Source organism: Megalops cyprinoides, chromosome 24, assembly GCF_013368585.1.
Source record: "Megalops cyprinoides isolate fMegCyp1 chromosome 24, fMegCyp1.pri, whole genome shotgun sequence".
Lineage (NCBI taxonomy): Eukaryota > Metazoa > Chordata > Actinopteri > Elopiformes > Megalopidae > Megalops > Megalops cyprinoides.
In genome coordinates, this window is record NC_050606.1 from 12685359 (window position 1) to 12698700 (window position 13342).

General features: G+C 41.7%; 1 protein-coding gene across 1 annotated transcript in view; it reads right to left on the minus strand.

Annotated features, from left to right (window-relative positions):
- The window catches only part of pth1r (parathyroid hormone 1 receptor), a 135064-nt gene that overhangs the window by 25460 nt on the left and 96262 nt on the right, over window positions 1–13342 (minus strand). The window contains exons 4-6 of the mRNA XM_036519555.1: window positions 7573–7683; window positions 5549–5673; window positions 809–903 (exon numbers count right to left, since the gene is read on the minus strand). Coding sequence (XP_036375448.1) covers window positions 809–903; window positions 5549–5673; window positions 7573–7683 — 331 coding nt within the window. The remainder of the gene's footprint in view (window positions 1–808; window positions 904–5548; window positions 5674–7572; window positions 7684–13342) is intronic.

Consider the following 13342-nt stretch of genomic DNA (forward strand, 5'->3'; position numbering starts at 1 on the left):
TCCACGGAATGGATTCTTTACCCTCCCTATCTAGTCTCTGTTCTATTTATGTTATGCAGTGTCACTGAAAACATACACAACACTTTCAAAATTTACATAATGCATGGATCTGAATAGTTTTAAATAGCTTTCTCTTGACTTCAGAATCCTGATGACGCCATAACCATTCCTAAAAAGCTGTTAACACACCATTAAGCTCAGTGCAGTGCTTCCTCTTCCTTTTATGTTCTTCTATGTTTTGCAATAGGGACATCATACATAAACATCTCTGAGTTATAGACTACAAATTGGCCTGAAAGCATCAGCTGCGGTATAAGGAGTTCACGTCTAACCTTTGAAAAAGTCGAGCAGAAAAGGTAAAGCTAAAAATAACCGCACACAAGAGCACTTTTTCTGCTGTCTCGGTTTCATGATGCAAATGCATTTGTACAATTTGGACTGACATTACACGCAACAGCACCCTGGAATACACTGCTGCTGCACAGTAATATTAAGGATTTGCAACCAGCTCATTCACAACACAAACAATATTACATTGTAAAAACGGAAATGACTAATTCTAATCTAACTTTGATACAGGCTAAACTTGCATAGTCCTTGAAATAAAATTTCAAACAAAGGGGCTCAGAGATAAAATGGATACTGAAGAATACATTCAGACCTTGAAATGTTAACACAGTCAAAATCTCCATGGTAACATCAAAGAAAACCAATATGATAAGACTTGTGTCGGTGTGTCCAAGGACTCCGCAGGATGCCCTGAAAGGTGAGCGCGTAATGAACGTTTTCCAAGACAACGGCTACTTACCGGAAATATCCCAAGATGACAACGGCCACCATAAGCGATCCCAAGGAGACAGAATAACCAACGGTGTAAATGAGATACAGACGGTCGAAGACTTCCTGTAGGCAGGGAGAGTAGGACACATGAAAGGGGGAGATCCATTTTCCGCATGGGCATATCCATCTGCGATGCATGACATGCTTCTGAACACATGGAGGACGTGTAGCTGCCAACACGTGTGTTTGTGTTTGCTGTGTGACAGAGCCTTATTGATGTATTTTTACATCCATACACTCCACACAGTAGCTCTATATTAAAGTAGTGGGTGATGGATACACTTAAAGAACTCTTTTGTGGAAGACACCCATCTGAATAATACACTTTTCATGTCTCACATAAACACATTACAGGGTCACACACATTAAAGGGGGAAGATGGGTAATGAGTTCCACAGTGTCCCACTGAATTTATTAAAACGTAAGTATGTGCTTCTCATTTGCATGGAAATGTTAGAACCTCTGGAAAGCTGGGAGTACCGCTTGCTGTTTGATAGCACCACAAAGATCAACAAGAGGGTATGAAACTGGTTTGAAGATACACATCTTAAAGTTTTAAGTCACATATTCCTTCCTTTGTTTTCTAATATAAGCATACACATATTATAATATATATTTTTACATACAAGCATACAAATATATAAACACCTTCATATAGTAGAGCACTTTTGGCTTTAACTACAGGGTTCTGTTCTGTGGGGTTACTGGAATTTGAATATCTGAGAGAAAAAACACATGATCTATCATTGCGAAGGATTAGAATTCCCTTAAGCTGAAATGACTAAAATAAACTAAAAATAAATCTTGCATGTCGACAGGAAAAAATGTGTTGGTGTATGGCAGTGAATGAATCCTGTTACATCTTGGAAGATCCTTAGTCCTGCTTCCATTTGCCATCTTCTGATGGATCTCTATTCCACCAGCTTCATTTCCAACAGTGTAATTGCAATCACGTGCATGTGAGGAATGTGTGTGGGGAAAAGACCAGCCATTGGATAATGAGCAACACCTGCTTAATTAGCCTGTCTTAAATACAGGTGTGTGGCTGCTGAAGTTAGTTGGGAGTGGGTGGGTGAAGAAGTGGTTGTTGGTCTATGCAGGGGGGCTTTTGGGCTGGGGGTGCTGTCAGGGTTGGTTCCTGAGCTGGTCTTAATGTAGAGTTTAGATATTTTGGAATGTAGAAATCATGACAGGCTTCAGTTAACTGATCTGCTTTTCTCATAGATTCATCTAAGCTGTATGCGTGCAAGTGCACGTGTTAATGACTCTCCAATGCTTGCTATCAATCAAGTCATACAGGACTAGTGGCTGTGGGATTTCAGCTGATAAGGAGTTATTTTTCTTGTAAGGAGAACTTGGAGCATTGCTTCAAATGATGTCAATAGTATACTTGTAAACATTTAAAATTTTAAATGGGTTGGTTATCTGGATTTTTATTTACTCCCAGATTCAATCAAAACTACTCAAAACCAACCACTCTAAAGGAAGTGCAATGGTGGGGGGGAAAAGATTAATATGGAGTATTACAATCAGGTGATCCTGAGCCATCTTAATGGGGGGAGGGGGGAGGGGGGGGGGGGGGGGTGGAAATGTGTTGTAACATGTATGATGACTCTTTGGAGGACTGCAGTCTTTGAGATGACTCAGACTGCTTCTTCATACTGAGCCCTGCCTGGATTCGCTCTGTTGTGCTAAATACTTGGACTGCAATAATTCAGCAGACATGAGTCTTACAACCGCTAGACCAAATTCACTAGGGGAAAGGTACATAAAATTATCACCCATTGAGCTGAACATCCATTGCCTGTTTTTGCAAAGAGGAATGCAACAGCATACTTTTACACATTCACTGCAAGCATGTCATGCATTTCTGGAGCAGCTGGAGGAGATTTTTAGACCCAGTTAACTCATACTGTATAACATGCTGTTCTAATCAACGATAAGCACAAAACATTACATTTTAGATGAACTGACTAGATCCTTTGCATTCTTTCCAAGGGGGGGAGGGGGGTGCGTGTGATAAACACAACATGTTGAAAATTACATGTAAGGCAGGATGGAAACAGGACTGGATGCACTATGACCCCAAAACGAAAAACAACCAAAAAAAAGAATTACAACTACTTTCATCCCAAAGGGTCCCAACGGCATTCGTCACCACACAAAACAACTGGCTTCAATTAGCGTTTTCCGAACGAAACCCGAGCGCTGTGTTTTCAGTAAGGCAACCCTCGGCGACTGAGGGGGGGGCTTGGGTAACTGATGGTTTCTAATAAAAACGCCTGGCCAAAAAACGCTGGGGCTGACCGAAAGAGGGCGGGGAGGGCCGTGAGCTTCCAGCTGGGACCACTTTTTGAGCGAGCAGCCAGCCAGAGGACGCTCAGCGGTAACCACGCTAACCGCGGTAGCTGGATTGACGCTGCGGTGCTGATGTAACTGGAGCTTGCACTGCTGCTATCGTTTAGCATCGGGACCGGGCGCCAAAACCAGGTCTAAGTTGCGGTGCCCGGTAATTGCACTGTAAAGCGTTTCGTTCATGCGGTCGCATTTTCCATCGGCTGCGAGGACGACCGTCGGAATGCACGGCAATGTAAACATTTTAAGCCGGCATCAGGGTTCTTAAAACGGAGGCCCTATCGGCACATGTTAAAATCCAACTCCCAGCATATTCAAATCCAACCCCTGGATTCAATCAACATTTACCCTTAACTTTGACTTGCAAATGAATGAAACTTCTATGTGAAGCAATTCTACCAGCACCATAATTTCTTCACAGTATAAGACATATCTTGGAAGAGACTGCTTGTGCCGCATAAATAAAAAAAGGCCTACACCCCATCCATAAGCCACTCTATGCTTAACTTTGAGCAACGAACTGCTGATCTGATTGAATCTGGACCAATGTGTTTTTCCAAAACCCTCAATATCCATTACATTTAACAACAGAGAGAACTACTTCTCAGCTACACTCAGACCATATCAAAAAGCCAATGGCTGCATTCTCAGGGATAAGGGGACCTAATGTGCAATTCATTTGCTTTCACATAATGAGCCTTATGCCATGATTTGCATGTGCATTTTACAGAACTCCGCTCCGCACATGAGTCTGTTTCCAATTAATGTTTGTCTCATTACCGAGCCTCTGTATCTCATACACATGAAAAATGTGCATTCAGCACTGTGGTGGTGAGAGGGTTATTATGGTTTCCAGTTCAAATGAGATTCTAAAAAGACAGGATTTATTTCATTTGGCAAAATTCTTCATCTAAAGAATCTTTCCAAAGATCTTTATAGAACATATATAATCTGTGTATAGACAATGCATTATGCACAAGGAACCACAACATTATTGGAGCATTGTGGAAAATATGTATGCTTCGAAGGACACCATAAATTGCATGAGTATGCTGAGGCCATTCAAGGAAATTTTCTATATAATGATATGTCAATCCCTCATGACCTCTAAATGCAACAATGGCCCCAGTCTATAAAAATGTAATCAATGAAGTGTGAAATGGATTTGGCCCACAAAGCCTCTGAATACCCAAGACCAGTTTTCTCATGTTAACATCTAAAAGTCACCTCAGATGTTTCTCATAACATAAACCCAGGGCCCATGTGTTTGGTTGGATGTACCAAGCATATATCAAACATTCATGTAAATGTTAATTACTTGTATTCTTGTTAAATCCAGTTGAACTTACCCGGAGTTTAAATTTTGTGCCCTTCCTGTCTTTTTAGAGCGCAGACTGAGACTCAGTTAGAAATGTGGTGGTATGCTGCTGAAAGTATACAAAGTGTAAATAGAAATATACCCCTCTATGGATGTTTGTTTCAGGGGGGAAGATGTAATACAGATTGAGAGATTTGGAGATTTCCTTTGAGAATGTTACTGTTTGGGAATTCTTCTGTCAGTTTTATTGACTGATCATTCATTGAGGATGTAACATCCTTGAGCAATTTTGACTGTAGCATAAGTGCTTCATCCCCTTGTTAGTCGAGCAGGTTAAGCACAGGTGAAGTGACTGAACCTGTGTTATGTCTAACGGAAATCAAGGTTGAGAAGACAAGAACCAGTATGCTATTATTGAGAGAATAGATCTCTGGGCTCAATGGTTTCTTAGAGGCTGGTTGAGCCACACATTTTCTTTAACTTTGAATCATAATTACATGCAAGATTTGCTTTAATTTCTACACTTATTTGTGAGCTCTGCAATCAAGGTTATTAGGACAAACTATACTATATTGGGGGAAAACATAGCATGTGTATTCATTTGTAAAATGGGGTTAAGGGAAAACATCATGCTGAATCTCCATCTTCATTTTAAAACTCCCAGCTCCACCACATGAGAAGTTTCTGTTGATGCTCACTGTAATTACATCAAGCCTTGATAGCTTTTCAGAGTAAGATCCTTGGTTCTTTTTTACTGTGACACTGCCCATTTGCCATCAATCAAAATATTATCAAAGTTTATGGATAAAAGTGTAACTAGGCATAGGGATGGATCTTTTTTTTGGCTCCTTTATAAAGGCTGCTGAAAATTTAAAATCCACAATGAGTTTGAAGGTAAAATCTAATGCTGGATACTGAAATCCTTCAGTGCAGATGAACATCAATACTTTATCCATTTCTCCTCCTGTGACACTCCTGCTGGTAATAAGGATGTGGCTGTACGGTTCTGGTCAGTTTGTCCCAATAGGACCTTACCTTCTCGTGGTTCTGGTTGTAATGTGTGAGGAATTTGGCACATTCACTGTAATTGGCCCAGGTTTTGTTATTGCTGGTGGCCAGTTCCCACGTACCATTCATGTCACAGCGCCGATATGCATAACCTGTCCAAAAAAAGACATGGGATATTTTTACAATTGTGGTCTGTCTTTTATATATGATACATGAGAACCAGCGTATTTATATTTTTGGTAGCACCCTTTTTGACATTTGACAGCCGGATATTAGTCATCTTGAGACATGTTCTTTCAGCTTGTGACAGACAGGACTGGAAACTGCGATAACCCCCACCCTTCAATGGATTCCACTCATCTTTTACAGGTCACCTTCAACGAAAAGCTGTGCGCGTTGTTTTGGCAAGGACATCACCTATTCAATGGCATCAGCACATAGCAAGGAAAGCTTTTCACCTTCAACGAAGAAATGTTGAACCTTAGATTTCTTAGACTAATACAGAGAAGGTTAACTTGCTAAAGCAATGGAATGTAACCACATATAACACTTGCAACGGACTAAAAAACTTGAGGTGTGGAAACTGCCTTTTTGGTTACATATTTATCATTAGTATACTGAATCATGGCAATTGCCTACGAACTAGAACAACTAGATAATGGGTGGGGTGGGGTGGGGTGGGGTGGGGATATGGGATGGCGATATGGGGTTTGGGGGGGGTGGTAGGGATGTGGGGTGGGGCAGGGCAGGGCTGCAGAGTCTGGTGTGTGTGGGTTCGAGTCTGGTGTGTGTGGGTTCCCCCCCCCCCCCCCCCCCCCCCTCAAATTTCCTGTAGAAATTCAGGGAATTTGATTCAATTTTAATCTAAAAGAAATAACATTTGCTGTATTGGCAGCAAGTGTATCAACATAGACAAGCTGCCAGATGATATTTTTAAAGAATCCTTTAACAAGGCACCATCCAAAATGATACGTGGAAATGGTGATATATGAGCAAATAAGGCTTCTAAAGCATAGAATCCTTCCAAATGAAATACTCAGGCTACCATTTATCAGGATTACTATTACAATCAGGACCAGGATGCGGACGCGCACGCGCGCACACACGGACACACATGCAAGGCCATCCACATAGACAAGAAATACAACGCACACTCTGTAAGCACTGAAGTTAGACACCTGCTGCCCCAGCCATGCCCTCCAGTTTCCAAAACAAGCAAACCTGGATCTAGGATGCCCTTTTTTTCCAAATTTCTTTCAAGAATTGTCACATTTTTGTATCCAAGAACAAACTTTGAAACTTGAATTACAACTGTCTTAAACGGAATTAGGGTACAGCTGTGTCCTTCAGACCATTTGTTAATGTGAAGGCTTGGTCAAGACCAGGGGTTCTACCATTACATTTAATTTAGCAGACACTCTCAGCCAGAGAGACTTCCAGCATAATAGAACGCAAGTGTATCCATTCAAGTTAAATGAGCAGCAGTGGCAGACCAGGCCACTCCCAAACCAGTGAGTGTGAGCATGACATCACAGCAAGAGTGGGGGAAAAAAAAAAAAAAAAAAACAAAAAAAAAAGTGAAGGGAACAGTTGATGCTAGAAACTCAGGGCCCTCTTAGATCCACTTGACCATCAGGAAGCTGTGCTGCCTTGAACCCAGGGGGGCCTTGGAGTCAAGGGGATTGCAATATGGTGAGAGACTTTAGGTCAAGACTGCAACTACAGGCAGCTCCACACTCGAGTTCTCCTTGACTGCAGGGGTCCCATTGACATTTATTTCCTCTTTGTTTTGAAAATCTACAAGGCCAGAGGGCCTTGCCAATGAAGCAAATGCCCACCACAAAGGGGAAAAAATAACAAATTGTTTTAGCACCAACTTCAAAAAGCACATCCCAAAAAGAAAAGTAAACCATGTTTAGCTCTAAACAACTGGTTATTGGAGCATTCTAAAGTAAGCATGCAATCAAGAATCGTATACAGTAAAATGCATAACCTGCCCCTTCATGGTTCAGTCACAGCACAAGCCGAAAGGGTGCATCAGAGTTTTTTACCTTTATGGTTGAAGTCGTAGATGTACTCGGGGCAAGGAGTGGACACCAACTTCCCTGGGGCGCCTTCAGGCCAGCAAACAATGCCGTCCCACTCCGGAAAACAGAAACCATCTGAGAAGCAGAGTGACAATGGCATTTAGAACCATGTATGCTGAGACTGCAGCACCGCCAACATGGGTTCTTTGGCCCTGCCAGTGATGGTAAGAGTAATTATCAGTTGTTTAAAACGCAACTTTTTTTTTTGAAGAGTTTGGAACAGAAATTCCAATTTGTGGTAATGTTAATCTTACTAGTTTAATTAATGAGACATTAATGTAAATTTAGTTTTGTATTTTATCATAAAACTATGGTTCAGATCTTCGTTCAATGTGTATAATGCCTCTTTTTAAACCATCATATTCCACGATGGTTATCACTGAATTAACTACATTCCTGGGTTACCCCCTTGGACGAAAAATTATTATATTAAGGTTAAAGATGAACCTGCAATGGGAACATTAAAGTAGCCAAGCAAATGTAACATGACAGCTCTGCTCTATAAAAAGAATGGGTTTGACAAATTGATTATAAAGAACAAAAGGATAAAGTGAAGTCCCAAGGACATGCTGGCAGAAGAGAACATTCACAACCCTACAATAAATGTCACTGACATTTCTTCCGCCGGCTGAGAGCTCCTCACAAAAAAAAAATCCGACCCCTTATCCATCCTCGGACCCCCTCCAAAATCAAACATGAGAACTAATACGGTGCAGCAGCTAAATGCAACACCGCCAGCTGCTTTTGATCATCGATCGCACTCTTATGAAAGCACACGGCCGAAATGAACTTTCGGCTAAGGCCAATTAAATGTAAATTAAATCATTTCATCCAAACACCAGAGTTTATTAAAATTCACAAGCACAGTAAATTGATACGAAACGGACCACTGGCCCACTCAGTGCAGTGATTTCCATGTAATCTGTGCCAGCTGCATTCTACTGAAGCGACGGAAGTAAAAAAACATGGATAACACAAAAGTTTAAAAGGAGGGGGGGGGGGGATCAGAGGAGCAGAAGAGCAACACTTTGTGCAATGCTGTTTTAACAGTACTCTTCCCCTTTGTTTAGAGCAATTTTTACCATTTCTTGTTCCAAAGCAGATCTATATGGATACTGAACCCACGGTTGTCCAGTATGGCCTGAATGAAGAACAGCAGTTTGTTTCCATTAAGTCATGTTGACTATGAGGTTGAGCCTCTTTGTATTTACACCACTCTAATGTATTGCATGTAGTATTGTGTAGGTAAAGTAATATGATGTCTACAAATTTGCTCTGGGATTTACCCATTTGATCCTTGAGAAACCCAGATCCTTCTGCCTTACAGCTGTTGATACAATCAGAATGAATCTGGCTAGTTACTCTAAGTTGTTCCCACACAAACGCATTCATTCAAAACCATTCATAACATGAGGATAAACACTACCCCAATAAATAAAAATGTAATTTCTGTTTGCTTGATCCACAAATTTCTTTTGTCATAAGTGTCCATACTATGAAAGTGTACGCAATAGCAAGTCATGGAAAACTGATACAGTTGTAAGAAATATTAATATTGTTTTGAAACGCCCCCCCCCCCCCCCCCCCCCCCAATGTCACTATGGCTCAAGTGTGTGTGTGTGTGTGTGTGTGTGTGTTGTTCAGGTGTGTGGTTAAAAATGATCATATTTAGCAAATGGCAAAATTCAGCCACAGGAAAAATTTAACAGGCAATCAGAGCAACACAGCAGTTGTGTTTCTGTAAGTCTGCCAAAAAGTGCACTGTTTACTTGTGCACTTTTTTTTTTTTTTTTTTTTTTCAGAATAAGGCCAAACTTCAGCCATTGCTCACTTGATTTGAGGTCATCACATATATCAGGTAGGATGAGCTGCTTAAAACTACCACCAGCTAGTTATCTGTTGGCTGCAACACTTGAAATGTTTCCATCAACATACCTGGAGTCTAGTGTAAAAGCTGATGTGGAAGCTCAATGTAAATGGGTGTAGCTTTAGTCTGAGCCTCAATATCCAAAATGTTACACCCTGGGAGAGCAGAAGTTATTAGTTGAATGTTAATTGGAGTATTTGTCTCACTGCTTGTTAATTACCGTGTTTCATTGTCTTCCGCCTTTTTAATTGTAGTAGGTACAGCCAAATGAATTCTATCACCGGTTTTGTTTTGCAATAAATATAGAAAAGGCATATAGAAATTGTTTATTTGATCCTTTAGCTAAAGACAAAAATTTTGGTGAGGTAAGCTTTTGAGAAATGCAGAATAGTATTTGATGATGATGATGATCAATGACAGTAGACATGTGATTCCTGCATATGATATCCATTGTGCTTACAGAGATTATTGGAAAACAGTCTGCTGCCATGTAATACAGGGCTATTACTTCTAGAACTGTAACAGTAGCACAGTCTGGCAATAAAACATACAAATACAATTGTAATTTCTTTTTATTTAGTTTAATGTAAAATGCATGAATAAAAAGCAGATCTTCTAGTGTTTACTGAGTCAGCGACAAAAAAGCCAAGCTCTGGTTGGGTTCTTCTCATCTGTTATTGCTGGATAGCTGTGGGCGTGTGCATATAAGAACCACGAGGTGATGACCCTCACATTTTATTCCTCACTGAAAAGGTCTGAACACAATCTGACCAGAATCCATGCAGTTTGATTCCAGCTGAGCACATTCAGCATTGTGGAACTCAGCATTGACCTAACTTTTTTTTTTTTTTTTCCCGTGTGTGTGTGTGTGTGTGTGTGTGTGTGTGTGTTAGACAAGCTATTCAAATCTATAGAATTCTAGACTATTGATTCAATCCCTATATCTCAATCAATATAACGGCACCAATCTGAACCATCTGACATACATTTATTAGAGGGTACAACAACTCAAACTCTGATCAAATATCACAATGTGCTGCTGCATAATTGTATTTCTGTTAAACGGAAGCAGCATCGTGATTAAGCAAATATGAAGCCAAACTACTCCAAACATCTAAAATGGCTCTACAATTTTCCATATGTAATGGTGCCAGAGCCCACGCTTAAAATATTGTGACCACTATGACTCGACTTCTGACTATTTTTTATAATAGATGAAACGGAATACGGATCAAACCGGATGGGACGGGCAAAGCGGTAGTTCTTTCATCCTGATGAGCGCGCTCATTGATGTCTGACATCAAAACGAGAACTTGCGATTGAGCAAAACGGTCGACACGCGCCCAGGGATGTTAGGCTTCTCAGACCTGTGTAATAACCCTGAGCTTCTTACGATGGAAGTGAAACCCACTTACTCCTCACATATTCTGGCCCTCGCTGAGGGTCTGTACTGCTGGAACTGCTTCCATTCCCCTGTATTGAAAACAGCTGTCCACTCGCTCACCACTAATAAATAGGTAAGCATAAACTAAGCTGGCCTTTTTCTGTGCTGTAGACCTATTATTTTCCCATTTCTGTAATCACAATTTCAAAGAAAGGCTATGAAATGCTTATGTGATTTCAGGCCGAAATGATCAAGACTGCCTGTCACTTAAGGCACGTAATTAGAGAGTAGGCAAAAAATGCATTCTATTCCAGTGTAGCAGGATTTCCACTCTGGCGTAGTTCGGGCTCGCATTTTCAGAAATCACAATGACCACAGGTCTAAACTCCCAGCATTAATGCTTCTCAGATTTCTCCATACGTCCCCATACCCTCAGACCACCTACACATCAGGCTCAAATTAAACACTGTGCAGAAATGTATAATTTCCTGAGAACTCTGACCACTATTTAAATATAAATGTGATTGGGCTGGCTTGGGGAGGGGACTCGATTTGTAGATGCCGTCATTTGGGGTTTCCTTAAAGTCGTCCCCCCCCCCAACCCTCTGCTCATTGGATCCAGAGCTGCAGACATCCCGACGTATATCGTGCGGGGCCTTTTTTTTTCGGGGGGACGATTGCTGGTGTGTTTTGCCGAGACCGCGGGTTTGAATGCAGGGCTATTTTCACACACCGCTAAGGCCTGGGGCCCCTCAGCCCACATCTCTCCACTGTCCCAGCCCTGCAAACCTCAGTGTCTCTCTCAATGAGACCCCTGTATCAAGGGAGCCATTGAGGCTCCTGTTTATCCAAGACACAAAACGAGAAATAATAACAAATAGGACGGTTCCCTGGAGAAGCTCGGCAGAGCACGCATGAGTTTAGCCTGGCACTCGCGTGGGCCGCCCTTTCCAAAATAACTAAAACAACCAAAGCAATTGAGAACTTTTTGTTAGCTTCATACCGCACAGTGCAAACAATTTAAATTATTCGTTGTCACTCAACTGTTCTAATAATAGTTTGGTTAACCTCCAGTTTACAGTGGCACCTAACGTCTAGGGTGGGCCCACTAACCACGGGCAAGATATAGCCCGGTCAGCCAGCCAAAGTCATCTGAAATCTGCATCCAGTTGCAAATCTTTGGCCTTGCCTCAGCACGCGGGTTTAAGGTTTTCCTCCTCGGGAACTAATTTTGTTTAAGAGCTGTCTTTTTTTATAGGAAATGCTTGGGCTTAGAGCTGCTCCTGAGAAATCAGGAACAAGGGCCTTGTGAATAAACTGCATTGAATTGTGCGTGTCATCGTCCCCAAGCCCGACGGTTCCCCTGGCACGGCAACAGGCCCTGCTGAATATGTGCCGGAACGTTCCACGACATCCGGAGGACAAAATAAGAACTGATGAGAAAATCAGAAGGCCCAAGGTCACCCACTGACCCTACTGAGTGGAAGATCCACTTTGTTTTGTCGTGTTAGCATGTGAAAAATTAGCATTTCAGCATGCCAGCTTTGCCTGCCTAATTATTAGCACATGCGAACATTTCTATTAACCTTGACTTTCACTTACAAGGTCTGCATAATATTTGAAAAAGCCACAGGAAATCAGATTTTTGTTAAACTGCATTTTTCCAGACCACAGTAATTTCTCATTGTAAAACGGCATAATGCGTTTCACTCATGAGGACCCACTTCAGCTCCATGCCAGCAAGAATCACGGATATAAATCCTCTTCGGGATTCCTGTGCTAAAATGAGCACATTAACAACGGAAACCGATGCTAATACAAGGCTTGGAAGGCTGCGGTGTCACCTCTGCTGAAATTTCCAAATTTCGCTTCGTTTCCCCTTTATCTGGCCTCTGAGAGACTTCATTCCATCTGTTGAGCGGTGCTCTGAACTCTGCATTATGTATTTTTTTTTTTTTTTTTTTTTTAAAGCATTTGGTCATGGTTGGGCTTTGAGCAACTGATCAGGGCGTCAGGGCTGTGGAACACATCAGACATCATGATTCAAGCTGGCTCGAGAGGCCGTGCTTTTCAGAGGAACATACACTGGCATGAAGGGTTCTCAATGAACACAAGTCCCTGCTGCTTAGAAAAAAAGGTAGCACCATCCAGAAGTTGCAATTTCTTTGAATCCCCATAATGGTGCTGCTGCTTTTTTTTTTTTTTTTTTTTTTCCCCTCCTCCTCTTGTGGCCAAATGAAGGTGCTGCTGTCACCCTAGGGATCCACTTAGAGCCAGTCAACTGTTTAGGGTGTGAGTGGCTGAGCGAGTGAGTGTGCAAACGAATGAGTCAGTGAGGAAAGGGGCTGTTTCTAAGTCACAGCCAATAACGAGGACTGTCCTTACAAATCCTGAGGGGTAGCACAGAGCTGCAGAGTGAACACAGATCGCCCCACACTCATTCAGAGCAGGGATGAAGCGGACACCGTGTGCCCCGCAGTTGC